Here is a 27417-nt window from a genome sequence, read left to right on the forward strand (position 1 = left end):
GAGGGCCTGCAATTCTCATAGCACGTGAAGACAGGCAGCAGCCCCTGTTCCTTGGAGGAGTGCCAGTGCCTGTGGCTGAGTCTGATGGAGCCATGCCATGGCCATCACAGGGCTCTTCTGTCCCTGTGTTCCTTAGGAACACCCTGGAAAGATGGAATGGAGCAAGGCAGCAGGGGACTCTGTGGCTGGAGAGTTCAATGTCTGGCCTCACAGAGGTCCAGGTGATGGCCCAGGCTCTGTCTGCTGATCCCTTGCTCTGGGAGTAATGATGGGCTAGGATCTCTGATTGGTACTAATTCTCAGGTTGGGATTTCCTTGTCTTCAGTGGCTTGTGGATGTGTGCTGTGTTGCACACATAGGCATGCTTCCTTTCTCTCACCCTGCAGGGAGCCGCTTCATCTTGCTGGAGGGGAGCCAGCTGGATGCCAGTGACTGGCTGAACCCTGCCCAAGTGGTTCTCTTCTCTCAGCAGAACTCCAGTGGACCCTGGGCCATGGACCTCTGTGCCCGGCGGCTCCTGGACCCCTGTGAACACCAATGTGACCCTGAAACTGGTAGGCGGGAGCACCGGGCAGCGGGTAACTGTCAGAGAGATCATGCCTTTTGCAATCACTCCCTTGAAATTCAGACCATGCCTCCCAACTCCCTTGTCTCACTGCTATCTCGAGCCTAGACCATGTGGACTGCCAGCATGTGGTTGGGCCGTAGAACTTACTGGCCAAAACTGTGGTCATTTTCTGGCAGAAGACTTGGAAGGATCCTAACTGTAGTTCCAAGCCAGAAAACTCAGTTTTAGGATGAGTTCCATAACCCATTTGTCACACAGCCAGGGGATATTTAACTACTGGGGCTAGATATTTTATGATGATAAAATTAATGCATGTTTATTATAGAAAACTTTTTAAAAATTAGAAAAGTTTATAGAAGAAAATGATAATCATCTATATTTCTATCTTCTGGATAAGTCACTTTTAAATTTTTAATGTCCTCCTTTCTGATCTCTTTTCTATGCATGATTTTTAGGGGCTTCCTAGAAGCATACTATGTCAAGTAGAGTTTTCCTGCTTTATTCACTTAACATTCCATCATAACTTTTCCAGAATCATTAAATAATCCTCAAACACATAATTTTAATGGCCATTTGGTATTCCATTGTATGTCTATATCATAGCTCATTTAAACAGTCCCCTATTAGTTGACATTTAGGATGCTTTAAATTTTTAATGTTTATAAATACTATTAAAATGAACATCTTTACACATAAATGCTAGACACATTTGAAGTTATTTTCTTCAGAAAAATCTTAGTGAGAGAGTACTGAGTCAAAGAGTAGGAATGTCTTCAAGTCTGTTATACTATCAAATGGAGCTGGGGTTTCCCTGAGGGAGGGTTCAAATTCTGGTGTGGCAATGAATTAAAGCTCTCCCATTGCTTCTTGGGTTCCAATACAGCCAGGAGCATGGATCTCTTATTTCAGGCTGCTTTGCACTTTCACTGTAGAAGACATTCACCTACAGTAGTCTCTACGAAGACTTGGTTTTGGTAAATTGAGTACCACAAATAGATCCTTCCCAAAGTAGTATGATCCCTTAGAGCAAAGGAAAACGTTACAGTGATATCTAAGAATCCCAAGCAAAATGTTGCTGGAGTTGGGGCCCAAACCCTGGAGCTTTTTGTACATCATGTGCAGCCACCCACTGCCAACCCCCTTTACCCCAGCCCACCACACTCGCATCTTCTTCAGGTGCTGAGGTGGAGAGATCTTAATAGAGGATGAGTCTAAGATAGCTAGCCCTTACTTCTGCTATAATCTATGACTAGATCCCTCTGGGAGAGTAGCAGGTAACTGAAACATCTAAAATTCACCATCTTAGGTGTTAAAGTTGTTTTATGTGGGCCCATCACAGAGATTCTAGGCCCCCATATGGAGGAGAAAGTACAACATTTTAAACATCTGAAGTCTAAGACTGTGCTTACTTGCTGCTCCTCCCACGCTGTCAGGCAAACACCAAACCAAACAGATGGGCTGTGTACCATGCCCAAAGTTAGTGTGCTTGGGAGAAATTGAAAAGAGCTAATCTCAGAGGTGGGGGCTCTCCATGCAACTGAGCTAGTCTCTGGTACCCTAGTTCTCCAGCTGGCTTGGATTGGAAGGATTTGGGACAATCTCAGTTGTTACACTCACTTCTGAGAGAAGCTTGATCCCCAGAGGAACTTTGGATGCTCCTACTCAGATTTTAAAGAAAAGGAAGCACCTTCAGTTACATGTGAAAACAAGAGATTGGTGCTTTATGATTGGAGGGGTCTCAATGATAAACTGCCTCTATGCTTTACATTCACATTTGAATTCTTTAAGAAGTTACATGATTTGCCCAAAGTCCCACAGCTACCTAAAGCAGAGTCTGTGTTTTATTTATCATGAAATCTGCAAAGGTGGGCTTATAAAGGGTTGCTTAATTTCCCCAGACATGTCAGATCCAACATATTTGTCATTCAAAACTATTTAAACAACAACCATTACTAAGCATTACTGTTCTGTGCACCAGGAAGCTGCTTGTCTACAGCAAAGCCCTCCCATCAACTCTTCAGTCCCTTCCAGACGTCTCATTTCTAATCTTTGCTGAAAATGACTTTGGGAAGCCCCTCCCCTGCTAATGGCTTCTCAGTGTCTGTGACAATGAATGAATTTCCAATTGGAAAGACACAGAGGAAGACTAAAAATAAGATCCCAAACCCCAAGACAAAACTAAGGTGCAGCATCTTCATTTTGGGTAGCAGCTGAGAAACAATACTGCGAAGACTCTCCTTTTCATGAATGCTGGAATTGGAAAGCATTGGTGATGTGGTCATCCCACACACTCATCAGTAAGAAACTTTATCGCCTCCCACACTCCATCCCAGAGCCTTTCTCCCAAGAGCTGAGTGTGGGAATTGGCTTCAAGTCAAGTCGACGTTATTTTTGAAATCCTCTAGCTAGCTTACTTGGAAATGTCATAGTGTTGGGACATGTGCTTTCCCAGCCATACTGAGGGGTCTGCCCATATGGATGCATGGAGCTGTGCAGTGCACTTGTGTACTTTTACACACACACACACACACACACACACAAACACACAAACACAGATGCTCAGTCACTGCAAAGGAGCAGCCTCCTGGTGCCTGGAGCTCTCCTCAGGCATCCTTCCTAAAAGCGTCCCCGAGGGAGTCTCTGTTTACCTGTCACCTGCACCATGCTCCAGAACACCAGGCGTGAGAGACACAATAATGCACTCCCAAAATTGTCCACATTCTCATCTCCAGGACCTGCGAATGTGTCATGTTACATGGCAAAGGAGAATTAGTGATGCATATTTAATAGAGGTTGCTAACCAACTAGCTTTAAAACGGAGATTTTGGGGGAAGATTATCTGAGTGGTCACAATGTAATCACAAGTATTCTTAAAAGTGAAATAGGGAGGTAGAAGAGGAGGTCAGAGTGGTGTGATGTGAGGACTCAAGCAGCCATTACAGACTTTGAGAATGGAGGAAGGAAGCATGAGCCAAGGAATGTCAGCAGCCTCTAGAAACTGGAAAAGGCAAGAATACAGAAAATATATTCTCCCGGGTGACTCCAGAAGACCACATAGCTCTATAGACGCCTTGATTTTAGCCAAGTGAAACTCATGTTAAAATTCTGGTAAGATAATAAATTTATGTTGTTTTAAACTACTTTGTTTGTGGTATACTTTTACTGTAGCAATAGAAAACTTATACACTAAGGCAGGAGAGAAAAGACAAAGACAGGCTGGGTGTGGCGGCTCACACCTATAATTCCAGCACTTTGAGAGGCTGAGGGAGGCAGATTGCTTGAGCCCAGGAATTCGAGATCAGCCTGGACAACATGACATACACCCCGTCTCTAATAAAAATACAAAAAATTAAACAAGCATGGTGGGTGGTGCAACACCTGTAGTTCTAGCTACTTGGGAGGCTGAGGCAAAAGGATTGCATGAGTCTGGGAGGTCGAGGCTGCAGTGAGCAGAGATTGGACCGTTGTACTCTAGCTAGAGTGACAGAATGAGACCCTGTCTCAAAGAAATAAATAAATAGAATAAAAAGAAAAGATAAAGATAGAAAAAACATTGTTTTGCTCCCTCTTTATATCTTTCTTGTGCAATTTATAGACCTTTTAAAGATGTATCAGGAATCTATGGAAGAACTGGAGCTGGAGAAAACTTGCTGATCTGTTTTTCATTCCAGCCTCCCTCTGTATTTCTATTCTAGCAACATGCTACCTGGGAGGGATGTAATGTACCTAGAGCACTCAGCCCAATGCATGGGATATACTAAGCACTAGCAAATGCTCTTAAGATCATCAAGTGCCCAAAGTCTTTCCAATTTGAACTTGGATGCACTTGAGAAATGGTAGGCTGGTACCCCAAGGTATGCCCGCCATTCCCAGTCTTCTGCTGAGCACTGTGACCTCTTCTAACCATTCTCATTCTATGACAATTTATGTTCCTATCATTTAGCTGTCTGGTAATTCAGCATGCATGTGAGTTAGGTTCATTGCATTGACAATTTCAGAAAGCCTACTGTGTGCCCTTCCAGGTCAGCTGAGACTGGTGGGAAATGCCTAGAAAAAAAATGGTTTTCGGTAAAAATAAGGATAGGTGATGTTTGAGAGCTCACTATGTGTCAAGCATTGTGTTTTACTTAGCTTATGGAATTGGAGCTTCACTGTAACACCATGAAGTAGATGGTACTCTTATCCCCATTTTACAGAGTTGTTGACTTATCTGCCCAAGATCACTTACCTAGTTTAATGACCTAGCTGGACTTCAAACTCAGGTTGCCTGACTCAGAACTCACACTCCTGACCATTATTCAAACCTGTTCCCACTGCTCAAGCTGCAGGAAAGGAACTAAGGCAGAAGGTTTAGAATTGTTTCACTTCTGTGTGACTGCAGCAGAGCCCCAGCCCCCTGATGCTTTGCCATTAGCCCCCTTTGCCAACTGCACTCTGACATTCTCTCCCACATGTCCCCAGGTTTGTAACCCCAGGTGTGCCTCTGGTTAAGTGGGGCTAACAGCAAAGCACTAGGGCTGCATGGCTTGATGCTCCCCGGATGCAGCCAGAGGTTGACTTTCCCTGCACTTTGCAAGGGTTTTTTGTTATGGTTGTACGTTTGTTTGATTGTTTTGTTTTTGTTTTTTTTTTTTTTGATGGAGACACAGACTACCTGGTTTCAGTGGCCTTTCTCTTTCCTCTCTCCCTGGCCTTGGTTCTGCCATATGGACAGCCCTGGAGGCTTCACCCACCTGCTTTATTTCACAGCCCCCATCAATCCTGGCCACAGACCCTCATTGCCCTTTTCAAGATACATAGCTTTTATGGTTCTGCAAGGAGCATAGGCTTCCCAGCTAAATTAAATTTTAATCTTTATCCAAGATGTTCACTGAAATCTCTTCTGTCCCAGGTCTTTCCATAGGCCAGACCCAACCATGTGGAAATGTGTAAACCTGTTGAGGGGCATCCGACCCACTTCCCAGGCTCAAACCAGCTGCCCTCTTCTTTGCTTGCTCTGAACCACTGCCTCTCTCTCTAACCTTCCCTGTTTTTGTTTGTTGGTTGGTGGTTTGCTTTTTACCTAATTTGGCAGGGTAGCTCAGTCTCGATTTTGTTCCTGATACCCAGATTGCCCACGCGTTCTACACTCCGTTCTGTGACTCCATTAAAGCACATTCCTTTAGGGTGTTCTTTTGGCACACTTCCCTCTGACTCGCTTCCCAGAGTTGCTTGGGGCTATTTGACCCTGGACTTGCCTCTTTTCTGATGTCTCCGCTGGGAAGGGAGACCAAACAATGAGATACTACCCAAGTCAGATATCTTACAAATATTTCCCTTTTTAGAAGGAGCACACCCAATTTCATTTCATAAAAGTCAACCCCTACATGAAGCATAGAAGCGGCTGAGGGCATTTGGCCTTGATCTGCATTTTCCTCATGGAGAACTTATGGTGAGTCCAGCCATGTCTGAGGACCCCTAGCATCAAGGTTTTTCCTCAATCTTTGAATGAGATTTGTGCCTCAGTCCTTCAGCTGTAGAATGGGAAGTGCCCAAAGGCACTGTCCATCATCCAAGGTACCTCCAGGCATGTACTGTTAGGGTACCAAGCACAGATCAAGTGCAGCTGTCTCCAGACCCTGCACGACCACCTTTCAGGGCCTCTTCTCTTTGGCAGTGTGGTTGCCTGAGTGCTCCTGCAGGGCACACTCTATCTGGCTGGGCTCTCCTCCGTACCATGACACGTCTCTCCGTTGGAGTCCTATGTACACCACCATGGAGTCGGCGCCTCATGCGTTCCCGCCATCTGTCACAGCAGATGCGGAGACTGTAACACTTCTAGCTTATGAGGGCATCCAACACCCTTGTGGGGTCTTTAAAATTCACAGCTAACAGTCGGAGCCTGTGCTTTCATGAAACCCCTCTTAAAGTGAAGATTTAGCAGTTGGTTGCCATAGCAACTTCCCCCATCAAGTCTGAAATCCTTTCGTTGGAGATGGCCAAACTGGTTTTGTGGAGGAATACAGACGAGGGACACTTGGTGGGTTCCAGAAATGAGGATCCTGTGAGAGGCAAATTTTGGAGATCCTCAAAATCTAGCCTGATGTGTTTGAAAATTTCTCTGTTTTTTGGACTTTGGACTGTGTCTGACATTATGTGGAGGAAAGCTTTATTGGTTGTCGGCAGTATGCCCCCACATTGTAATGAGTGACGGAAGCCTCATAAGGAGATAATGACTACGAAGGCAATTTGAGAAGGTAAATGTGCTATACAAATGGTAGGTATTGCCATCATTAGGAAAATAAGGCTCGGCTTGAACTCTGAGTTGTTACTGCATTTATTTTTACATGTTTTGTGGTAACTAGGTATCAAATGAGGAAGAGAACTCCCATTTTTGTCAATCCCTAATTCTAGGCAAGGCAGCTAGCCAGGACCATTCTAAGAGTCAGAGTGATAGCTTTGACAAACTCCTAAGGTTACTTCCTGCTTCTAAATATCATGCCCATGGCTAATTGTCCACACAAAGACAACTGGGAGAGTATCTTTCGCAAAAGGAAAAGTATATTTGAGAGCTTGACCTATTAATTGGCTTACCTATCTGCATCTTGGGGGTGGGGTGTAAATATCTGCAAATATAGGGCACATCCTTTAATTAATTTATTTTCTACTGCACAGTATTTGTCAAAGACCTATTCATATGGGGGAAGACCAACCTTGTTCCTTGTTTCTGCCCTGTATAGCTTATAGGCTAGCATCCATGCTTTTTTTGGAATTGAGAAGGTGTGAAGCCTTCTCAATGAAGCCAGGCTCCTGGTACTCTCTTCTTTTGCCCTCCCCAGTAATTGCCTTCTTTATCTTTCCTGTTATCAGACAAACAGCCTTCATCCACAAACCTTATCATCAGCCACCTAATTTCTTTTCTTTTTTTCCCCCCCCGAGACAGAGTCTCAATCTGTCGCCCAGGCTGGAGTGCAGTGGCGTGATCTCAGCTAACTGCAAGCTCCACCTCCCAGGTTCATGCCATTCTCCTGCCTCAGCCTCCCAAGTAGCTGGGACTACAGGCGCCCACCACTACTCCCATCTAATTTTTTTTGGTCTCATTTTTAGTAGAGATGGGGTTTCACCATGTTAGCCAGGATGGTCTCGATCTCTTGACCTTGTGATCCACCCGTCTCGGCCTTGCAAAGTGCTGGGATTACAGGCGTGAGCCACCGTGCCTGGCCTCATCAGCCACCTAATTTCAAGCTGTGTTTTTCTATTTTTGGCTCAGAGCTCCCTGACCATTTCTAGATATAGCTCAGTACCACTGAAGCCAATAAACTTGAACCTACTGTGGATCCAGCCCATGTGGAAGCCAGAAATCACCATGCAGGAGGCAATGTCCTGATCAAATACTCCCTGTGGGTTTTTGTTGTTTTTTTTTTTTAAATGAGGAGGTTTTCACTCTACTTCTCAGCACATTGAGCTGAACAGCTGTGGGGGACAAAAATGGTGTGACCTGGTAGTGAGGCTCTGATGGACAGTCGCTTGTAGGTCAATCTTGAAACGAATGGCTAAGCTAAGATGCTAAAAAAAGCTCTTGCTCAGGCCCTATCCAATACCTTCTCCCTTAACTGTAAGGCCCCTTCACTTCGTTTTTACTGGGTTTTATCTTCAGAAAGAGAAAATAGCACTCAAAGCTATTATTCTATTTATATCATCTTAAAGTGTTTCTTTCTGGAGAGATAAAGAAATGGTATACCCATCATTTCACTAGGACATGGCACTTTTGTTATTTACAAATTTCAGAAAGTCACACTTTGCTCTTTCACAAGTTATAAATTAAACAAGCAGACATTTAAATAGTAGGAACTAGTGTTGTAGTATAACTGGCCTCAGTAGTTTGGGCTACATGTCATTGCATAAAGAATTATCAATATAATGAAGCAGCAAAAATTTTCTTCAAAATCAGTAGTGAATAGAGCAATGATTCTTAATCTTTTGGGGATCGTGGATTTGCTAAATCAGATGAATGTTATGGGACCCTGCCTCAAAAAAACATGCATATACGCACATGTACAGTTTTGCATGAAATTCCAGAAGGCTTATGGATCCCTTGGTATACTAATGGAATAACAAATTATAATGAAACATAGTGATATCCTAAACAAATGTGGAATTATAGATGATTCTTCTGGTGACCCACTCCCAGATAATTAATTATTTTTACTTAAAAGCTAAAATGCAGAGTTCCTCTAAAACCATTGTAAGAGGTCTCCTGTGCATATAGTAGTTGTTCTATGAGCTAGCAGCCTGGCATGGTGGGAGAAAAAGGTCTGGAGTCAGATGGACATAGGCTCAAACATTAACTCTGCCACTCACAAGCTGTCTACAAGCCTTCAATTTTCTCAAGCCTATTTTTCCCATTAGCATAACATAGCCAATAATACTTACTTTCCAAGATTCCTAGAAATATTTGGTGAAATCATTCACTTATGCAGTCTTTAAACATTATTATTCATCTAGTATGTGCCTTGTAGTATACTGGGAATTGAGAAAATAAAGATGAAAAAGTCATTTTCCTCAAAGGATTGTTGGTCTTTGTGCTTACAGAACACATATAATAGGTGCTTTCTAAATATTAGATTCCTCTTTTATGAAAAGTATCACACACTGGAGAATGGAAAGATTGGTGGGAGTATCCATTCATGTGAGTGGTGGAGATGGGAGTATATGACATAATGGAACTTACTGTGTCACTCATGCTAATATTAGAGTAAGAGTTTACCCTGACTATTTCATGTTAATTTTTACAAACACAGACATGTTAATCAATTCCTTCATGTTTCTCTTTCTTCCTCCTTACCCTGCTTCTAAGGGGAATGCCTCTGCTACGAAGGCTACATGAAGGATCCAGTACATAAGCACCTTTGCATTCGGAACGAATGGGGGACAAACCAGGGGTAAGTGAGGGCATGACGACTTAGCTGGTTCCCACATGTCACTGCTCCTTACACAGACATGACATGGAGCAACTGCATGGAGAGGAATAGAGCTAAAGGCTGGGTATATTCTGAACAGCAAGTGGGTAAAAATGTCACTATGCCTTTCCATATTTATACCATTCCAGTGACGTCCATATCATCTTTTTCTCCATTTACGAGTCAAGGGATGATGCCTCTGACTCGCAGCCCTGCGGCTTCCAGCTGGGATCTGAAAATCAAGCTGTCCCTCTCTTCCTTTTCACACTGCCGCCAGCCATGAGGATTCCACAGGCAGAATTTAGCTGATAATTTTGTTGGAGACACATGAAGCCACAGAGACTCCAATGTAGCTCTCCCAGAGCCTGATGAGCTTTGCAAGACTGACATGAGTGGAAATTTGTTTTCACCAGGACTGTCAGCAGGGGTGACATACAGAGACTCAGGAAGTACTCTGTGTTGAATAAGAGAGTATTTTTCCCTGATCCCCAATTACCATTTCTCAATGAGACTTGTTTTCCCCTAGACACACACGAGTGGGACAAAGTAGTTACCTTGTGTATTCCTTTTTTTTTTTTTTTGAGATGGAGTCTTACTCTGTTGCCCAGGCTGGAGTGCAGTGGCATGATCTTGGCTCACTGCAAGCTCTGCCTGCCAGGTTGATGCCATTCTCCTGCCTCAGCCTCCCGAGTAGCTGGGACTACAGGTGTCCACCACCACCCCCGGCTATTTTTTTGTATTTTTAGTAGAGACAGAGTTTCACCGTGTTAGCCAGTAGTGTATTCCTTTTTTGTTTTCATTTTTTACATTTTGAATGTTGTTATTGGGATAAAAAATATATAACATACAATGTATCATTTAACCATTTTTAAGTATACAATTCAGTGGCATTAAGTACACTCACATTATACAAGCATCCCCATTATTCACTTTCTATTGCCTTTTTGTTTTTTAATTGAGACATTGTCTTGCTTTGTTGCCCAGGCTGGAGTGTAGTGGCATGATAATAGCTCACAGTAACATCCAACTCCTGACCTCAAGCCATCCTCCCACCTCAGTCTCCCAAAGTGCTAGGATTACTGGCATAAGCCACTGTGCCCTGCCCTCTATTACTTTTTAAAAGCGACTTTCTACTTTCCTTTAGATGTTGAGAGTTTACTTTCTGCATTGGCTGGGTCCTGAAGGAGGGCGGGAGGAGAAGGGGATCAATAAATGTGAACTAATAAACTAATAATAGTAATCAGTGGAACAGGAAAAACTAGAAAGAAATCAAGGCAAAAGCCATCTCAGAATGATTCCTTGGATTGCAAATTAGATATGTGTTTGCAGCTTGACAGGTGGAAAAAAGGAACCAATGTCATTTCAGACATTGCCATGGAGGACTCACGTCCCTGAGGTCAATGATCTACCCCTTCCATGTGATTCTGATGAGACCAAACCTAGAATATTGAATGTAGTTCTGGACTCTCAAAGCAATAAATATGGTGACAAATGGGTGAGCGTTTGGAGAAGAGCAATAAAAATGATTGAAGAGCCCAAGGGAGTGATTTATGATAAAGGGATAGAAGAACTCAACTCTGAGAACTTAGCTAGCTGATGACTAAGTCAAGGCATGATAGATGCCCATAGATGTTAGGAGAGGGCAAATGTTCTGGAACGGGTTGAAGTTGAGGGATAAGGACAAGAGAGAATGAAGTTAGAGAAAGGAAATCTGAGTCACAGGTCAGAAAACTTGGGGAAATCAAAATGCCATGAAATTTTTCTGTTCGTGAAAATGAAGGATTGCTCAGTTTGGGCAGAATTTGAGGTCATATCACAGAGAGAACCCACAAAATTTAGAGGAAGGTGTTTGTAAAAGGGCAGCTACATATGAGGTAGCCTGTTATTGAAAGACTGGGGAGAAGGGCAGGAGGTTTGGCTGACAGATGTGCAGTGGGATATGAGCGAATAATACTACTGGCTATTTAAATTCTATGGAGTCCCCTTACCGTCTTCGCCTCTGAAATGTTTGCATAGTTTCTGGGGATCCAAAATTTTAGCTTATGGGATGGCTAAGAATCACACTGGACTGTGGTTCTTACTAATTAAAATAGTGTAAAAACTGATGGATAACCAATCTCTGTCTCTTAGCTGCTGACTTGCTGCTGGAGAAAACAATGACAAAATATTTCACTTCTGCTCTGAGTGATCCAGGCTGGCTGGCTGTAGTGATTGGATTTGGTGGCTAATCGCTCAAGCCTCCACATCCCTAGCCTTGTAGACAGATCATGTGAGGATGGGCCTGACTTCACTTGATAATTGCATAAGCCTTCATCGTTCCCTCTGGCTGTATGTAGAGACAGTCTTAGGATGTAGACAAGAGCCTCAAGGGAAATGGTTGAGGTCCCAGCATAAGTGTCATTGAAAACAAGACAGGCTAAAGCAGTGAGTTATAGACTGACAGGAACATTAGCCCCAGGAAATAGACAAGAAGACCTAATCTGTCATTTCCATCTTTAATTTCCATTATTCTATGATCATCACTGTCTATGAGGTCTCATTTTGGACACTAATAAAATAATGGAGCAACTGTTAGGAGGAGGAAAAAAGTGACTACCTTGAGGATAATGGAACCAGGAGTGATAAGCAGTGTGAGTTTATGTGTACACAGTATTTTAAAAAGTGCCAGACAAAAGACTGTATTTTTCCTCATAAAATGACAAGGTAAGTGAAAAGTATAAAATGCCATACATCTTGATTTAAACCAGGGATCCAATGCCATGTTTCTTTAAATGATTCTCAAAAAAGTAATTGAAATTGGTTTGAACATGAAGACTGTCACTCGAATTGAAAACTGCCTGACAGATTGCCAACTAGTGATACGTATTGAGGTATTATGGAAAAATCAATGGTATGTCTGATTTTCCTGAATATTTTATTTAATTCTTCTGAAGTGGAGGTAAGCAGCCCATGTGTGAATGTTTTTCACTTCACATTCTTATATTACATATATTAAAATAGCTGAAGATTCCTTTGAAGTAGAACAACGAAATCCTAGGCCAGTAATAGTTAAAACAAATTCTTTAGTGAAATATCAAGGTCAAATGTACCAGGAGAAAAGTAAAAATAAGTCTTTATGACTTTCAGACAAGGAAGAAAATTGATCAAGGACACTAATACAAGAAGTTACAAATTGATTATTTTTTTTGAGGCAGAGGAATGGCACCTGCAACTTTACACAGCCTCTGCCTTGTTCTAGTTACCTGGTCCTGAATGTGCGTGTGTGTGTGTGTGTGTTTGTGTGTGCATGTGTGTGTATGTGGTGTGTGTGTGTGAGTGGTGCCTGTGTTGTATGTGTGCACATGTGGTATATGTGTGATTGTATGGTGTGTGTGTGTGTGTGTATGTGCATGACAGGAAGCCAGTTTGTTTATAGTAATTCTCTCACTGCTCCATCATTTATTCTCCTACTCATTTGTGTTTTCAACAGATACTCGCCCCATTACCTATTGTGGTCCAGGGTATGCTAGGTTGTTGTTTATAGAAGAAGACGTGGTTCCTGCTATGGAAGAGCTAACAGTCTACGTAGATAGTTGAAAAAGTAACAAGTAATTGCAATGAAATCTAAGACTTATTAAAATAAAGGTGTGAGCAAAAGTCTGTGGGATTGAAGTTTAAGGGGTGAGTTATGTGAGGTCAAAGAATATGGAATAGGGTTTCATGGAGAATTTGGATTGTGAACTGTTCTACTTGCCAGATAACAAAGGCCATTCTAAGCAAAGGGAACCAGAACGTAGAAAGGTATGGAGACATGAGAAACATGGTTTTTTCAGGAATGGTAAATTACAAGCTCAATGTAGCATAAAAATTCACTTTACAGAGAGAGGACAAGAGGCTGGTAAGGTGGCAAAAGACTAGGTAGGAAAGAGGTCTTGTTTACTAAGGCTGTGGACATTGCAGCTCCAGTGCACAGGACCCTAGACCCAGTAGCAGGAGGGAGGGAGGCGTTCCAGGTGTACTCTCACTACACATTACTTTTTTGGAACCTTTCATATTAAATTTAAATGATCCTAAAAAGCAAAGAAACAAACACAAAACCTCTTGGGGTTATCTAGACTTTCATTTATCTGGATTATCTCAGTAAAACATAGTCCTAAAATTATCCTGTAGATAAAAGTCAAGACCAAACAACCAAGAATGACAGAAAATTGGAGACCATATGCAGAAAGCATGTGAATCGAGGAGGTTGCAGTCATTTCCTGGTGACTCCAGTTCTGCCACAATTGCTCAGGGAGAAATGAGGCAGGTTGAAACATTTGTGTGTTGGTCTTAGTGGTGAAGCTAGTCACTCCAGCTCAGCCAGGTGACAGGGTCCAGGTGGCAGATTACAAGATCATTGAATTCAGTGCACAAGAAGGTCCTATTCACTAAGAGTAAAAATAGCTTCAGAAAGATTTAAACAAAGTCACAGATGACAGATTTCTAATGGGTTATTAAAAGAACATGGAATGTTTGAGGTTACAGCCTTGGTCTTTGAGGTTGGCAACAAAATCAATCATTCCCTGCCACAACATCCCTTGTGACCCTGCTGCCAGGCACAGGACTCAGGGTGGACAGGTCTTACCCCTGCACAGTGGCTTACCTTGTCTTCTGTCTCCCCTGTATGAATTCACTGAATAACTCCTCGGGCTGCCATCCCTGTGGCTGCATAGACACAGCCAGGGACTATTAAAGTCTGTGTTTGATATTTGTTTGCTAGGACAACAAGGACAAATTGGAAAATTTTCACAGAAGAGAATTGAAAACAATAAATGAGGGTGGAGGAGGCAGGAGAGATTGATTTACATGAAAATATTAGAGGAGGAAAAACAGATTTATGTAGCTACTTTGGAAATGATTATGAAAGACTATAATCATGTTTTTTTGTTAAGTTAAAAGTACACCCAAGGGCCTCTAGATACAATTTTCAGAATATCACAATTAGGTTAAATTCATGCATTTGAAGATTCCCATTAAATAATAGCCTGATTTCTTATTCTGGCATCTAAGATACAGAGGGCAATACCAAGGAGATTCCCCACTAGAGAGATATAAAATATCAGTGGATTTCAATGCTGAAGGATGGAGACAGAGTGATCATTCATGAGATGGGAAGTGACCTGCTGTGGAAAATGAACAGGTGTTTCTCCCAGGTGTTAGAAGTTGTCAGGAGTGGTCCTGCTCATCAGAGTACTTCTTCCTTATACTGCCTGCTCTGGAGGCAATGCACTTACCATGACATGCCAGGTAGGTGCACACAGGCACACACACATTCACTCACTCATACATGGCCCACGCTGCCTTAATATGTCATTCCCATTGTCCCAGGTGCATACTGTCTCCCCTTCTATTTCTGCAGCTTCTTCCTACTTCTCACCCACTCAGGAGTGACTGCTTAGGGATTCTATATCTTTATAAGGAGCAAATGTCCCAAACCATAGGAGCCAGTTCCCACTTGAAGCCAAGAATGAGGACTGTGTCATCATGACTGGCCTCAGCTCCTCTGTCTTGCTCAAAACATGTCCTTGACAGGAGGTGATTTTATTTTGTCCTGCCTGAAGGATGTCATTCTTAACAGTTCCTTAGAGGCCACTAACAGGACAAAGGCCATATCTAGTAGACAGGATACCTTTGCCTCTGAGTTCTAGGACTGAGGTGAGGCCAACCTTCACTAATTATTCAAAAAGATCCAAAATCAATCCTGACTTCTCCTGTCCACCTAAAACTGAGCAAGAACCTCCTCTCAGCTGTCATCAAAGTGTAAATGCTTAGACCATCTTAGGGCAGCGACTGGCTTGTTGAGCTGTAGCTCTGATTCCAAGCCCAAGTCTTGGGCCATGTCTTGTTTCTTTGACCAGCCCAAAGTCTTTTCCAAAGTGACTCAGGTGGGGTCAGACAGTCTGCTGTGACATAGGAAATTTCTGACTCTTTGCCTATTTCTAACTCATCATCTGATTGTTACTTCCCCCACCCCTTTGCTGGTTTCCAGGTCACTGCTGTCCCGTTCACCTTCATCCAACCCCTCAAACAAGATTTGCTGGCCAGGCTGTGGCTGCTTCTTTATCTCTGGGTGCCCTCCTTTCCTGCCCTCCAGCCCAGACTTCATTGTCTGTGCCCAGCTTCTGTCATTGCCTTGCCATCTACAAATGGGATTATCTTCCCATTAGCTCTCTTTTCATTCTTCCTCCTCTCTCATCATTATCACTTATTGCTAATAAGGATTTCCAGCATATTCATTTAGCAATTTATTTTATTCCTCCTCCTCCTCCTTCTCCTCTTCCTCCACCTCCTCCTCCTTCTTCTCCTCCTCCTCCTTCTTATCTCTCTTCCTCCCTCTTTGGCTCTTCCTCTCTCTCTCTCTCTTCCTCTGCCTCTCTCTCATCCTCTCCCTCTCACTCTTCCTCTCTCCTCACTCTCTCTTGCTCTCTGTTACCCTCCTCTCTCTCTCTCTCTCTTCCCCTCTTTCTCTCTGTTTTACCTTTATCTTCTCCTCTTCCCCTAGGAATCTTACATTTTTCTGTGTCCAACAGACCAAAGGGGCTCTTGGAATTTAACCTAAAGTTCTGTTTCTTCTCTCTAGAGATGGCCTGCTGAAACCTGATTCTAGCAGAAACATCATCCCTTAAAAGGAAAAAAACAAAAAAACAAAAAACCTCAGGCAGGAACTGAGTGCTTGAAAGTAAATCTCCACCTACCAGGATTTCCTCCACAGACAGACTTAACAGAATCGTCCCCTCCAGTTGGCTTGGGAAACTCTGCACCTCCTTCTCAGGGATTTTCTCAAGTGAAAACATATTTAACTTGACCGATTTTTCACAAAACCTTTGTGGTCAGTCAGCTGAATACAGTGATACACTGTTCTTTGTAGAGGACATCAGGCTAAGAGGACATCTCTCCAGCAATGTAGGGCTAAAACCCAACCCATGCTTGCTAAAACAAGCCAACTCTGAGACAAAGGGCACATCTGTCCAGATGGGTACTTTTTTCTGATTTACACAAAGGCCCTTGATGAGCTAGTGCTGAATCTGTGGTCATTTTGAGTGACGCCCTTTGCTCCCCTCTTAGAGGCAATTGTAACCTTCTTGGTTACTCAGGATGATACAAGAACAAAATGTGCCGTAATGAGTGACTCCTGCATGCCGATTCATGGAGCAGTTACCTAAGTATCATCTGATTTCAGACGTCTACCCCCAGAGATTTAAATTTCACAAGTCTGGGAGAGAGCCCAGAATCCCTACATTTGACAAGCTCCCCCAGATGTTTCTGAAGCACAGCTAGACATAAGAACACTTCTTAAGCAAGACATGGAGTCTCCAGACACCTCAAGAAGGCATCCTTTTATCAGTGAATTAACTTTTTCCGATGAAAATAAGAATGAGCTTGTAGACGAGTGACTAAGTGCAGTTTTAAAGATCTTTGCATTTTATTATTATTATTATTGTTTTTTGAGATGGAATTTCACTCTTGTTGCCCAGGCTGGAGACCAATGGTGCGATCTTGGCTCACCGCAACCTCCACCTCCCAGGTTCAAGGGGTTCTCCTGCCTCAGCCTCTTGAGTAGCTGAGATTACAGGCATGCGCCACCAAGCCCGGCTCATTTTGTATTTTTAGTAGAGACAGGGTTTCTCCATGTTGGTCAGGCTGGTCTCAAACACCCGACCTCAGGTGATCCTCCCGCCTCAGCCTCCCGAAGTGCTAGGATTACCAACGTGAGCCACCGCCCCCAGCACATTTTATTAATTGGGAAATAGGGAGCCAGAGAAGTGAAGTAACTTTCCCAAGGTCACATAGCTGGTAGTCAAGCTTCATAGTAACCTCTGGGTATTGGAGACAAGTCAGTTGGCTAAATAAAGATTTAAAAGAGAGAGCAATGTGAAGAGCATATAATACTCTGAAAGTCAAGGATCAGCTGTAGATGGGAGGTGGACAGTCTACGGTTGACAGCCTGCTTCCCTGCATCCCACTTCCCCAAGACTGAGGGATCCATCTTCATCCCATCCCCTCCCCGTGGCGACAAGAGTCCACCTACAGTGTGCTGCCTACCCCCAGAGGAGTGGGGAGGCTGTGTCACGCCGTTGTCTCTGACTAGTCCAGTCACGGTACCGAGAGACTTATTTTAAACAGTGCTAGAGGCAGGAACACTCATATTTCCTCCAACATGTCCACCAGGGTGAAAAAAAATCAACCTCAATTTACCCTCCCATCTGCTCAAGAATGGAAGATAAATTGTTTCAATTTTATAGAAATGAATGTTTTATGTCTTGCCTATGCTTTCCAGATAGTGTCCTGCATTTATATATTCTACTGCATGCATGGGCATTCCGCTAGGAATGCTCCCTAGACTCACCTTCCTTGGGTTTCAGTATAAAAATACTAGGTTTGAGAGTGCTGTTATTTTTCCTGGCTTTGGAGATTTTGGCTATTTATTTTTATTTTTTTTAAGTCAATAGAAAAAAATACATTCATTATCCCATGTGTAGAGAAAACTGCCATTACCATTTTGGCGTGTTTCTCCCCAATTTTTTTTTCTATGCATCAAATGCTTGCTTTTTACTACCCCCCACCTCGATTCTGTATATATTTTTGTTCTCTCTCATAATTTAACAATGAGCATGTATGATTTTATAATCACAAAATAGGGTGACATATAAAGAAATAAGCATTAAAAGTATCTTTGTGATATATTATTTTTCTTAAAACTTTTTCCTTGAGTATGTTATTCTTAATGACTAATTTAAAACCTTCAATTTCAAACTATTTTTAGAGGAAAGAAGACAGCAGCCCAGGGCCTAGCATTCAGGTCAAACTCCTTTAATATAAACATCTCTGTAAGTCTGTGTATAAGAAGAAGTTGTAGGAACACCATCTAGCATCCTGCACCTTCAACACCATATTTAATGCATTACAACTTCAATGTCACTGAATGCTTGGAGTAATCCCTCACATAATGCTAATTAATTGCTGTCATTAGGCAGGGCATGGTGACTCACGCTTGTAATCCCAGCACTTTGGGAGGCTGAGGTGAGTGGATCACCTGACATCAGGAGTTCGAGACCAGCCTGGTTAACATGGTGACACCCCATCTTTCTACTAAAAATACAGAAAATTAGCTGGGCATGGTGGTGGGTGCCATGGTGGCGGGCGCCTGTAATCCCATCACATACACACACACATACACACACACACACACCATGGAACACTACTATATACACATGCACGTTTTATATATATGTGTACACACATTACATATATGTATGAATATATATTTTATATATATAACATTTTCTTTATTCATTCACCAGTTGATGAGCACTTAGATTAATTCCATGTCTTTGCAATTGTGAATTGTGCTGTGATAAACATATACATGCAGGTGTTTTTTTGATATAGTGACTACTTTTCCTTTGGATAGATACCCAATAGTGGGATTGCTGCATCAAATGGTAGGTCTACTTTTAATTCTTTGGTAAATTTCCATGCTGCTTTCCATAGAGGTTGTTATAATTTACATTCCCACTAGCAGTGTATAAGCATTCCTTTTTCACCACATGCATGCCAACATCTGTTGTTTTCTGACTTTTTAATAATGGCCATTCTGGTTGGGGTAAAGTGGTATCTCATTGTGGTTTTAATTTACATTTCCCTGATGATTAATACTGTTGAGCATTTTTTCATGTTTGTTTGGTCATTTTTTTTTTTTTTTTTAGATATGTCAATCATGTCCTTTGCCTAGTTTTTAATGGGATTTTTTTTCTTGCTGATTTATTTGAGTTCCTTGTAGATTTTGGATATTAGTCCTTTGCAGATGCATATTTTGCAAATATTTTCTCCCATTCTGTAAATTGCCTGTTTACTCTTGATTATGAAATAAAATGGTTGTTTCTTTTGCTGTGCAGAAGCTTTTTAGTTTAGTTAAGTACCATTGATTTGTTTTTGGTTTCGTTGCATTTACTTTTGGGGTCTTAGTCATAAATTCTTTGTCTAGGCCAATGTCCAGAGGGTTTTCCCTAGGTTTTCTGCTAGAATTTTCATGGCTTCAGATCTTAGATTTAAGTCTTTCATCCATCTTAAGTTAATTTTTATGTATAGTGAGGGATAGGGATCCCGTTTAATTCTTCTGCATGTGACTATTCAGCTTTCCCAGCACCATTTATTGAATAGGGTGTCCTTTCCTCGATTTTTGTTTTTGTATGTTTTGTCAAAGATCATATGGTTGTAAGTATTTGGCTTTATTTCTGGGTTCTCTATTCTGTTCCATTGAGATATATATATATATATATGTATGTGTGTGTATATATATATATACACACACACACACACACTTTTATACCAGTACCATGCTACTTTGGTTGTGATAGTCTTGTATAATTTGAGATCAGGTAATATGATGCATCAGGATTTGTTATTTTTACTTAGGACTGCTTTGGCTATTCGGGCTTTTGTTGTTGTTGTTGCTGCTGTTCCATATGAATTTTAGAATTGTTTTTTCTAACTGTGAAAAAAGGTCTTGATATTTTGGTAGGAATTTCATTGAATCTGTAGGTTACTTTGGGCAGTGTGGTCATTTTCATGATATTGGTTCTTCCAATTGATGCTCATAGTGGGTGTTCCCATTTGCTCATTGTCATGTCTGATTTCTTTCAGCAGTGTTTTATAGAGTTCTCCCTGTAGAGATCTTTCACCTCCTTGGTTAAGTATTTTCCTAGGTGGTTTTTTTTTTTTTTTTTTTTTTTTGTAGCTATTGTAAAAGAGATTAAGTTCTTGATTTTATTCTCAGCTGGGTCATTGTTGGTTTATAGCAGTGCCAATAATTTGTATACGTTGATTGTGTAACCTAGACTTTACTGAATTCATTTATCAGATCTAGGACTCTTGGAGGAAGTTTTAGGGTTTTCTAGGTAATAAGATAATATCATCATCAAACAGAGAGGGCTTGACTTCTTCTTTTCCAATTAATTTGGATGCCCTTTTTTTCTTTGTCTTGCCAGATTGCCCTGGCTAGGACTTCTCATACTATGTTGAATAGAAGTGAGGAAAGTGGGAATACTTGTCTTGTTCCAGTTCTTAGGCATAATGCTTTCAACTTTTCCCTTTTCAGTATGATGTTGGCATGAGTTTTCCTTTCTTTTCCTTTTTTCTTTTCTTTTTTCCTTTTTTTTTTTTTTTTTTTTTTTTGAGATGGAGTCTCACTCTTGCTGCCCAGGCTGGAGTGCAGTGGGGTGATCTCGGCTCACTGCAACCTCTGCCTCCCAAGTTCAAGCAATTTTCCTGCCTCAGCCTCCAGAGTAGCTGGGATTACAGGTGCCTGCCACCACACGCGGCTAATGTTTTGCATTTTTAGTAGAGACAGGGTTTCACCATGTTGGTCAGGCTGGTCTCGAACTTCCGACTTCAGGTGATCTGCCCACCTCGGCCTCCCAAGGTGCTGGGATTACAGGCATGAGCCACCGCACCCAGCCTGGCTGTAGGTTTTCATATATGGCTTTTATTATTTTGAGGTATGTTTCTTCCATGACTATTTTCTTCAGAGTTTTTATCATAAAGAGTTGCTGAATTTTATCAAATTTTTTTCTGCATCTATTGTGATGCTCATATGGCTTTTGTTTTTAAATGCTGTTTATGGGATGATTCACATTTATTGACTTGTATATGTTGACCCATTTCTGCATCCCTAGGATGAAACTCACTCGACCATGGTGATTTTTTTTTTAATGTGCTGTTGGATTTGGTTTGCTAGTATTTCATTGGGGTTTTTGCATCTATATTCAGTAAGGATTGATCTGCAGTTTTTTGTGTGTGTGTTATGTCCCTTCCTGGCTCATGGCATCAAGGTGATACTGGCTTCATAGAATGAGTTAGAAAGGAGTCTCTCCTTCTCAGTCTTTTGGAATAGTTTCGGTAGAATTGGTACCAATGCTACTTTGCATATTTGGTAGAATTTGGCTGTGAATGTATTTGCATCTGCCCCTGGGCTTTTTTGTTTGTTTGTTTGCTTTGGCCATTTTTTTTTTTTTTTTTTTTTACCAATTAATCTCACTGCTTATTATTGGTCTGTTCAGGGTTTCTATTCCTTCTTGATTCAAGCTAAAGGAGTTGTATGTCTTCGGGAATCTATTTCCTTTAGATTTTCTAGTTTGTGTGCATAGAGGTCAAACTGGATATTTAAAAAGAGATGAGTAATTAATTATATTTATTTCACCTACAATTTCTGTGAAAACAATGCTAGTAAAAATAATATTAAGGTTTATTCTTCCTATGCCAGTTCAATGGATTCTTGTTCAAACACACATACTATAACCATTTTTCCTAAGTTTTAAACTTTATGTAATTTCAAAAATAAAGAGCAAACATTTTACCATTGCATATCTTATTTTCTACTTTATCTATTTTTTTTACAAAAGGAATGCATGTGATTGATAAAAAATCTAGAAACAAACAAAACAGCAAAAAGAAGAAAATCCAAGCCACCCAAAGTACCATTCCCTAGAGAGTGTTCATACTGACTTTTTGTTTTATTTGTTTAGATATCATACTTTTGTTAACAAAATAACATTGTATTGTTCTGTCTCTTGATTTGTTCATATGTGTGTGTGTATATATATTTTGTGTGTGTGTGTGTGTGTGTGTATATATATATATATATATATATATAATGTGCCTTTCTCATTGTGTGTGTGTGTGTGTGTGTATATATATGGAGAGAGAGAGAGAGAGAGAGGCACATTTTATTATTTAAGGGTTGGTAGTACCTTGACCAGAATCACAGTTAGTGAACAGAACTGTCTGATGCCAACATCTAGGCTTTTTTCATTAGACCACAATGAAGTTCAACAATTGGGGTCACTTTTTCCTTCCTTTATGGCCCTTCTCAACAGGTTTGTTAACCTTTCTGTGTGGTTTTCTACACTGAGACTAGCATTGTTATTTTGAAGAAACATAGGCAACACCAGACTTGCCAATTGGGGTTGGCCTTTAGATTTAAGACTCTTGGATGTCAGAGGGTCCCTAGACTTCTGTGAGGCTGTAAATAGTTGTTCAAAGCCCTAAGATTGCATTAACTCAATTAGCACTATAGGTGAAAGTCTCTCATGGGGCTGTCCAGACCACAGTTCTAAGCATGGTCTTCCATGCTTAGAGACTCCCTAGTGTATAACCACATAAGAAGGCTGACTTTGAAAGGAGTAAGTGCTCACCATTGTTGGATGGTCACAAGTGGAGACATATTCCACACTAGGAAAAACCTATGTGTTGCATTAACATCAATGCCATTGTGAACCATTGTACTTTGCATGCTGGTGTTATAGTACCCACTACATTCTGCCCTGCAGGTGTGGGAGTAACCACCTATTTCATCCTATTCAAGAGATTATGTACACCTCACTTCTAAGAGGATTAACGTTCACCTGCTGACATTTGTATCTTTAAGAGAGGCAGCAGAACATAATGGGAAGAACACAACCGTGGAATCAGATGGACTTGGATTCAAATCTCGTTTCGTCTTCTTAAAAGCCTTGTGTTTTTGGCTAACCTCATAACCTTTATGAGTCTTATTTCTTAAAAATGAGAATAATGAGAATAATAGTATCCACTTCATAGAATTGTTATAAAGATTATTTTAAAAACCTAAATAAGATGACTTGCACTCAATAATATTACATGAAGTATGTAGGTACTCAATAAGTGATGGCCTCTTCACACTGATGATGCTTTGCGTTGGTCACAGCCTCATTTATCTTCTTTGAACTTTCACCAAATGATGTCAACCTTCATGTCAATTTGGCAGTTGAGTTTAGAGTAACCTACCTCTAGAACATAAATTCCATGAAGGCAGAAACAATGTCTCTTATGTAAAATTGTATTGTCATACCTTAGTACACTGCCTGGAAAATAGTGGATGTTCCAGAAGTACTTGCTAAACAACAACAACAACAAAAAATGTGTCCATCTTCCCATGGTCTTTCATAAGCAATACCTAAGAATAATAGTAGCTACCACCTTTCCAGTATTACCAAGCCTGGGGGCTGTTTGGGCAGATCATAGACAGACCTCTGTTTTCTGAACCTAATTGGATCTTTAGATTCTCTCATGGAGTGGTGAATCACTTCCCTAATTTCAGGAAGTAAGAGTAGGAATACCAGCTGAATCGCTGACAATTCCAGACACACAGAGGTGGAAACCCACCTCAAGGTCATAATATCCAATCTGCCACCCAGTGTAGAAATCCCTCCTATGGCCATTTCATCAGATGGCTGCCCAACTACTGCTTGAACACTCTTGGTAATGTGGGCTACATTATTTTGAAGAGGCAACTCATTCCATCATTGTAATGCAGATTCTTAGATAGTTCTTTAGACTGAGCAAAAATATATTTTCCTGTAACTTCCATTTGTTTGGTCAGCTCCATCCTTTGGAGCAATAAAGAATATGTTGATTTCCTACTTCTACGCTTAGGACCACTGGCATATATAGTACCTTTGTGTGCATTAGAAAAATATACTCATCTACTGTAAAGTGTGGGATAGATACCTGTGAACAAATAGGACCACTATATACAGGCTGGCTACGTGCTAATGTCTCAGATAATTGTGCATAGGATGATGTCTCTATTGGCCTTTCTCTTATAAATAGAGCTTGTTCCTTCAACTTTTCTTTAGATTGTAAGTATTATGAGTCTCTTAAAGATCCTACTAGCTGTCTTTTGCATGTCCCTAGTTTGTCATTATGCCTTTTAGACTGTGTTGCCCAGGACTGTTCAAATCACTGTGTAAAATATGGCATGGCTGTTTCTTTCCTTGTATTTTCTATTAGTGAATTCTAAGCTAAGCTTGTGCTAGGACCTTTAAGAGAAAAGTCATGGTGTTTTCTTATAGTAAGTTTGTGGTCAACTAAAGATCTTTTCCGCAGAAACTGTTGTCAGAAAGGCAAAGTGTATTCAAGACTGAAGTCAATTGTTTTCTTAACCTTGGTATAGATCTTATATAAAATCATATTAAATATTAGCTTTATCCCATTGAAATTCTTTGAATCTTGACTTTGTTATCTCATGTATTAGCTATCCCTTCTTCTTTATGTAATTTGCCATTTTAATTAACATACATTCATATTAGTCCATTCTCTAGCTGCTGTGAAGAGATACCTGAGAATGGGTAATTTATACAAAAAGAGGCTTAATTGACTCAGAGTTCCACATGGCTGGGAGGCCTCAGGAATCTTACAAACATGGTGGAAGGCACCTCTTCACGGAGGCAGGAGAGAGAATAAGTGCCAGCAGGGGAAATGCCAGACACTTATAAAACCATCAGATCTTGTGAGAACCCACTCACTATCACGAGAACAATATGGGGAAACTGCCCCCATGATTCAATTACCTCCCACTGGGTCCCTCCCCATAATGACATGTGTGTATTTTGGGAACTACAAGATGAGACTTGGGTGGGGACACAGCCAAACCGTATCACCTTTAGTCACCTTCTCGAAGTCACTGACAAAATTGTTAAAGAAAGCAAGTTCAAGCCCTGCTTCACTTAGAGATCTTCCTGAAGATTGAACTAAACCCTTTACTCAAAACTTCTTGGCTGTGCTTGTTCAGTTCCACATGAAATCATCAAATATACTGATGATCATTGAGCATATTTCCATCTAGTCCATCTCAAAGATTTCATCCTGTCTGGACCAGAAGAGGCATTTAATACATTTTCTAAACCAGTGAGTGCGTGCTTTTCTAAAACTCAAAGATGACGTCAGTGCCAACCTTGAGAAGTCTCCATCAATGGCCATGCCCCTAGCTTGGGATTTTGTCTTGTTAGTGAATCAATTGTAGCTCCTAGACATCTTTGGATTCTTTATTTTTTTTAAAGGATTGATCCATCCTCTTTCCCTGGATAATGCAAAGCTGTTGAGATTTTGCCTTCACAGTCTCCATGTGTGTCTTAGGCCTTGTCTTTCTCTAAGCTATGTAGTTTTATGTCATTTAGAGTCTTGCTTTAAAAGGAGTTCTGATGCCGGGACCCTCAATGGTTTTTATTTGATAAGTGAAGGTGAAGATAATAATAATAGGTAATAATTTACTGTCAGTTTATTCTGTGCCTAGCACACTTCTAAGAGTTCTATATATTTTTAATCTAACCACAACTATGTGAGGCTATCCCCTCTTTATAGATAGGAAACTAAGGCACAAGGAAGTTTGGTACCTTGCCCAAAGGTTACACCCATAGAAAGTGGCATCATTTGGGATTCAAGCCTAGGCATTCTGACTGGAGTCCATGCACTAAAACCCTCACGGTGCTGCCTGGCACAGAAGGCAGTAAACTCTATGGATAAGCAGATTTGTGGGTGACAAAAGGCCCCCATTTTATGTCTTGCTCTCCCTCTCACATCCTCCTTTGAAATGCGGGGTAATGTGAGTCAGACAGCTGAGCTGGCTGTGTGCACAGCGGTTGGGTGGGTGAAGTTCCCACTCCAGGATTGCCCTCCACCTGGTGTTCTGATTTTTCTTCTTTGAGAGGTTGTGTAATCATCTTCTCTCCACCGTCAGTCACTTAATGAACTCCCCACCGCCACCTCCCCGCCCAGGTCCCAGGAGCTTTTGCCCTTGGAAAGAAGCCTGTAGAGAAGTAGAGCTTACCCCAGAGGAATGATACCCCAGGTATCAGTGAAGTCCATTTGGAAAAATATTTGAGGTGCCTCATGGTCTGTATAAGAGAGGGAGGGAGATGAATATACCATAAGCTTTCATGAGTCAGACACTCTTCTGGGTGCTTTAAATTTGTAGCCTCATTTACATAATACTAGGTAATATTTATTGAGTGCTTCCCATGTGACAAGCATTATTTGTAAATGTTTTATGAGTATTCATATTATTTTCTTCTCACATTTTACAGATGAGGAAGCTGTGATACAGAGGGGTGCAATAACTGGCTTGAGAGGACACAGTAGGAATAGAAGGAGATAGAGTGACCCTAATAGTCTGACTCCAAATCCTGGCTCTCAGTGTGATATATGAAGACAAATATGGCGACCATGTGAGCTCTTAGGATAGATTCCTTCTGGCACTTAAGACTCCTAGCAAGACAGACCCAGCATTTGTTTCTAAGCCCGATTGAACTGCTTGTTCTTGATCACACTTGCCTTTTACTTTACCCCCTCCCCACTTTTGCTGAGGTCATTTATTTCCCTCCAGTTCCTTCCCTTTAATACCCTACCTGGTTAATTCTGTTCATTCTCCAAGGCCCAGCCCAAATACCTGCTCCACCATAAAGCCTTTTCCAACTCCCCAGTTGGAAGCCCTCTCTTCCTCCTTGGGGTGCCTCAGGCCTGTGACTGTCTCTTGTGGCAATCGCCCCAGTGTGCCTTGTCTTATTTCTATCCCTTGTCTTGACTTGTGCTAGACCATAAGACTTTGGGGCAAGGGCTTATTTTTGGGTCTCATTCTCAAGTACATATAGTAGGTGCTCAATAAAAATAGAATAATTGCTACTGGTGAGATTTCTACTGTCATGAGAAATGGACTTACAGGGAAGGTGACTGTTTACATTAGGGACAAGAACGAGGGAATGTGTTGCTGTCACTCACAACACATCACCTCCTCTGAGGATATCCTCTGTGTCAGACACCCTGTTTGATCCTCACCATAGTCCTCTAGGGTCTTTTCCATTTTAGAGATGAGAAGCCTGAATCTGAAGGGAACCAAGCCAGCAGAACATAAGTTTTAAAACTCTAAGACCACCTGGTACCAAATCCTGGCTGTACCACTTACTAACTACTCGCTTCGCTGGGGACAAATTACCAAAGTTCTCTGTGCCTTAACATCCTCCCCTGTGAACTAGGGATCACAATAGTGCCTGCTTCATTGGATTGAAGTGAGGAGTAAACGAAAGAATTGTGGAAAGTGAG

At 41.4% G+C, this 27417-nt stretch overlaps 1 protein-coding gene across 4 annotated transcripts in view; it reads left to right on the forward strand.

The window, feature by feature from the left end:
- Positions 1-27417, forward strand: part of ASTN1 (astrotactin 1) — a 374655-nt gene that overhangs the window by 141271 nt on the left and 205967 nt on the right. For 3 of the 4 annotated variants that reach the window (XM_017952723.3, XM_017952711.2, XM_017952719.3), the window contains exons 7-8: positions 387-578; positions 9405-9489. In XM_017952723.3, the coding sequence (XP_017808212.2) occupies positions 387-578; positions 9405-9489 (277 nt within the window). The remainder of the gene's footprint in view (positions 1-386; positions 579-9404; positions 9490-27417) is intronic. The other variant, XM_017952715.2, reaches the window with a different exon arrangement.

Source organism: Papio anubis, chromosome 1 (assembly GCF_008728515.1).
Source record: "Papio anubis isolate 15944 chromosome 1, Panubis1.0, whole genome shotgun sequence".
Lineage (NCBI taxonomy): Eukaryota > Metazoa > Chordata > Mammalia > Primates > Cercopithecidae > Papio > Papio anubis.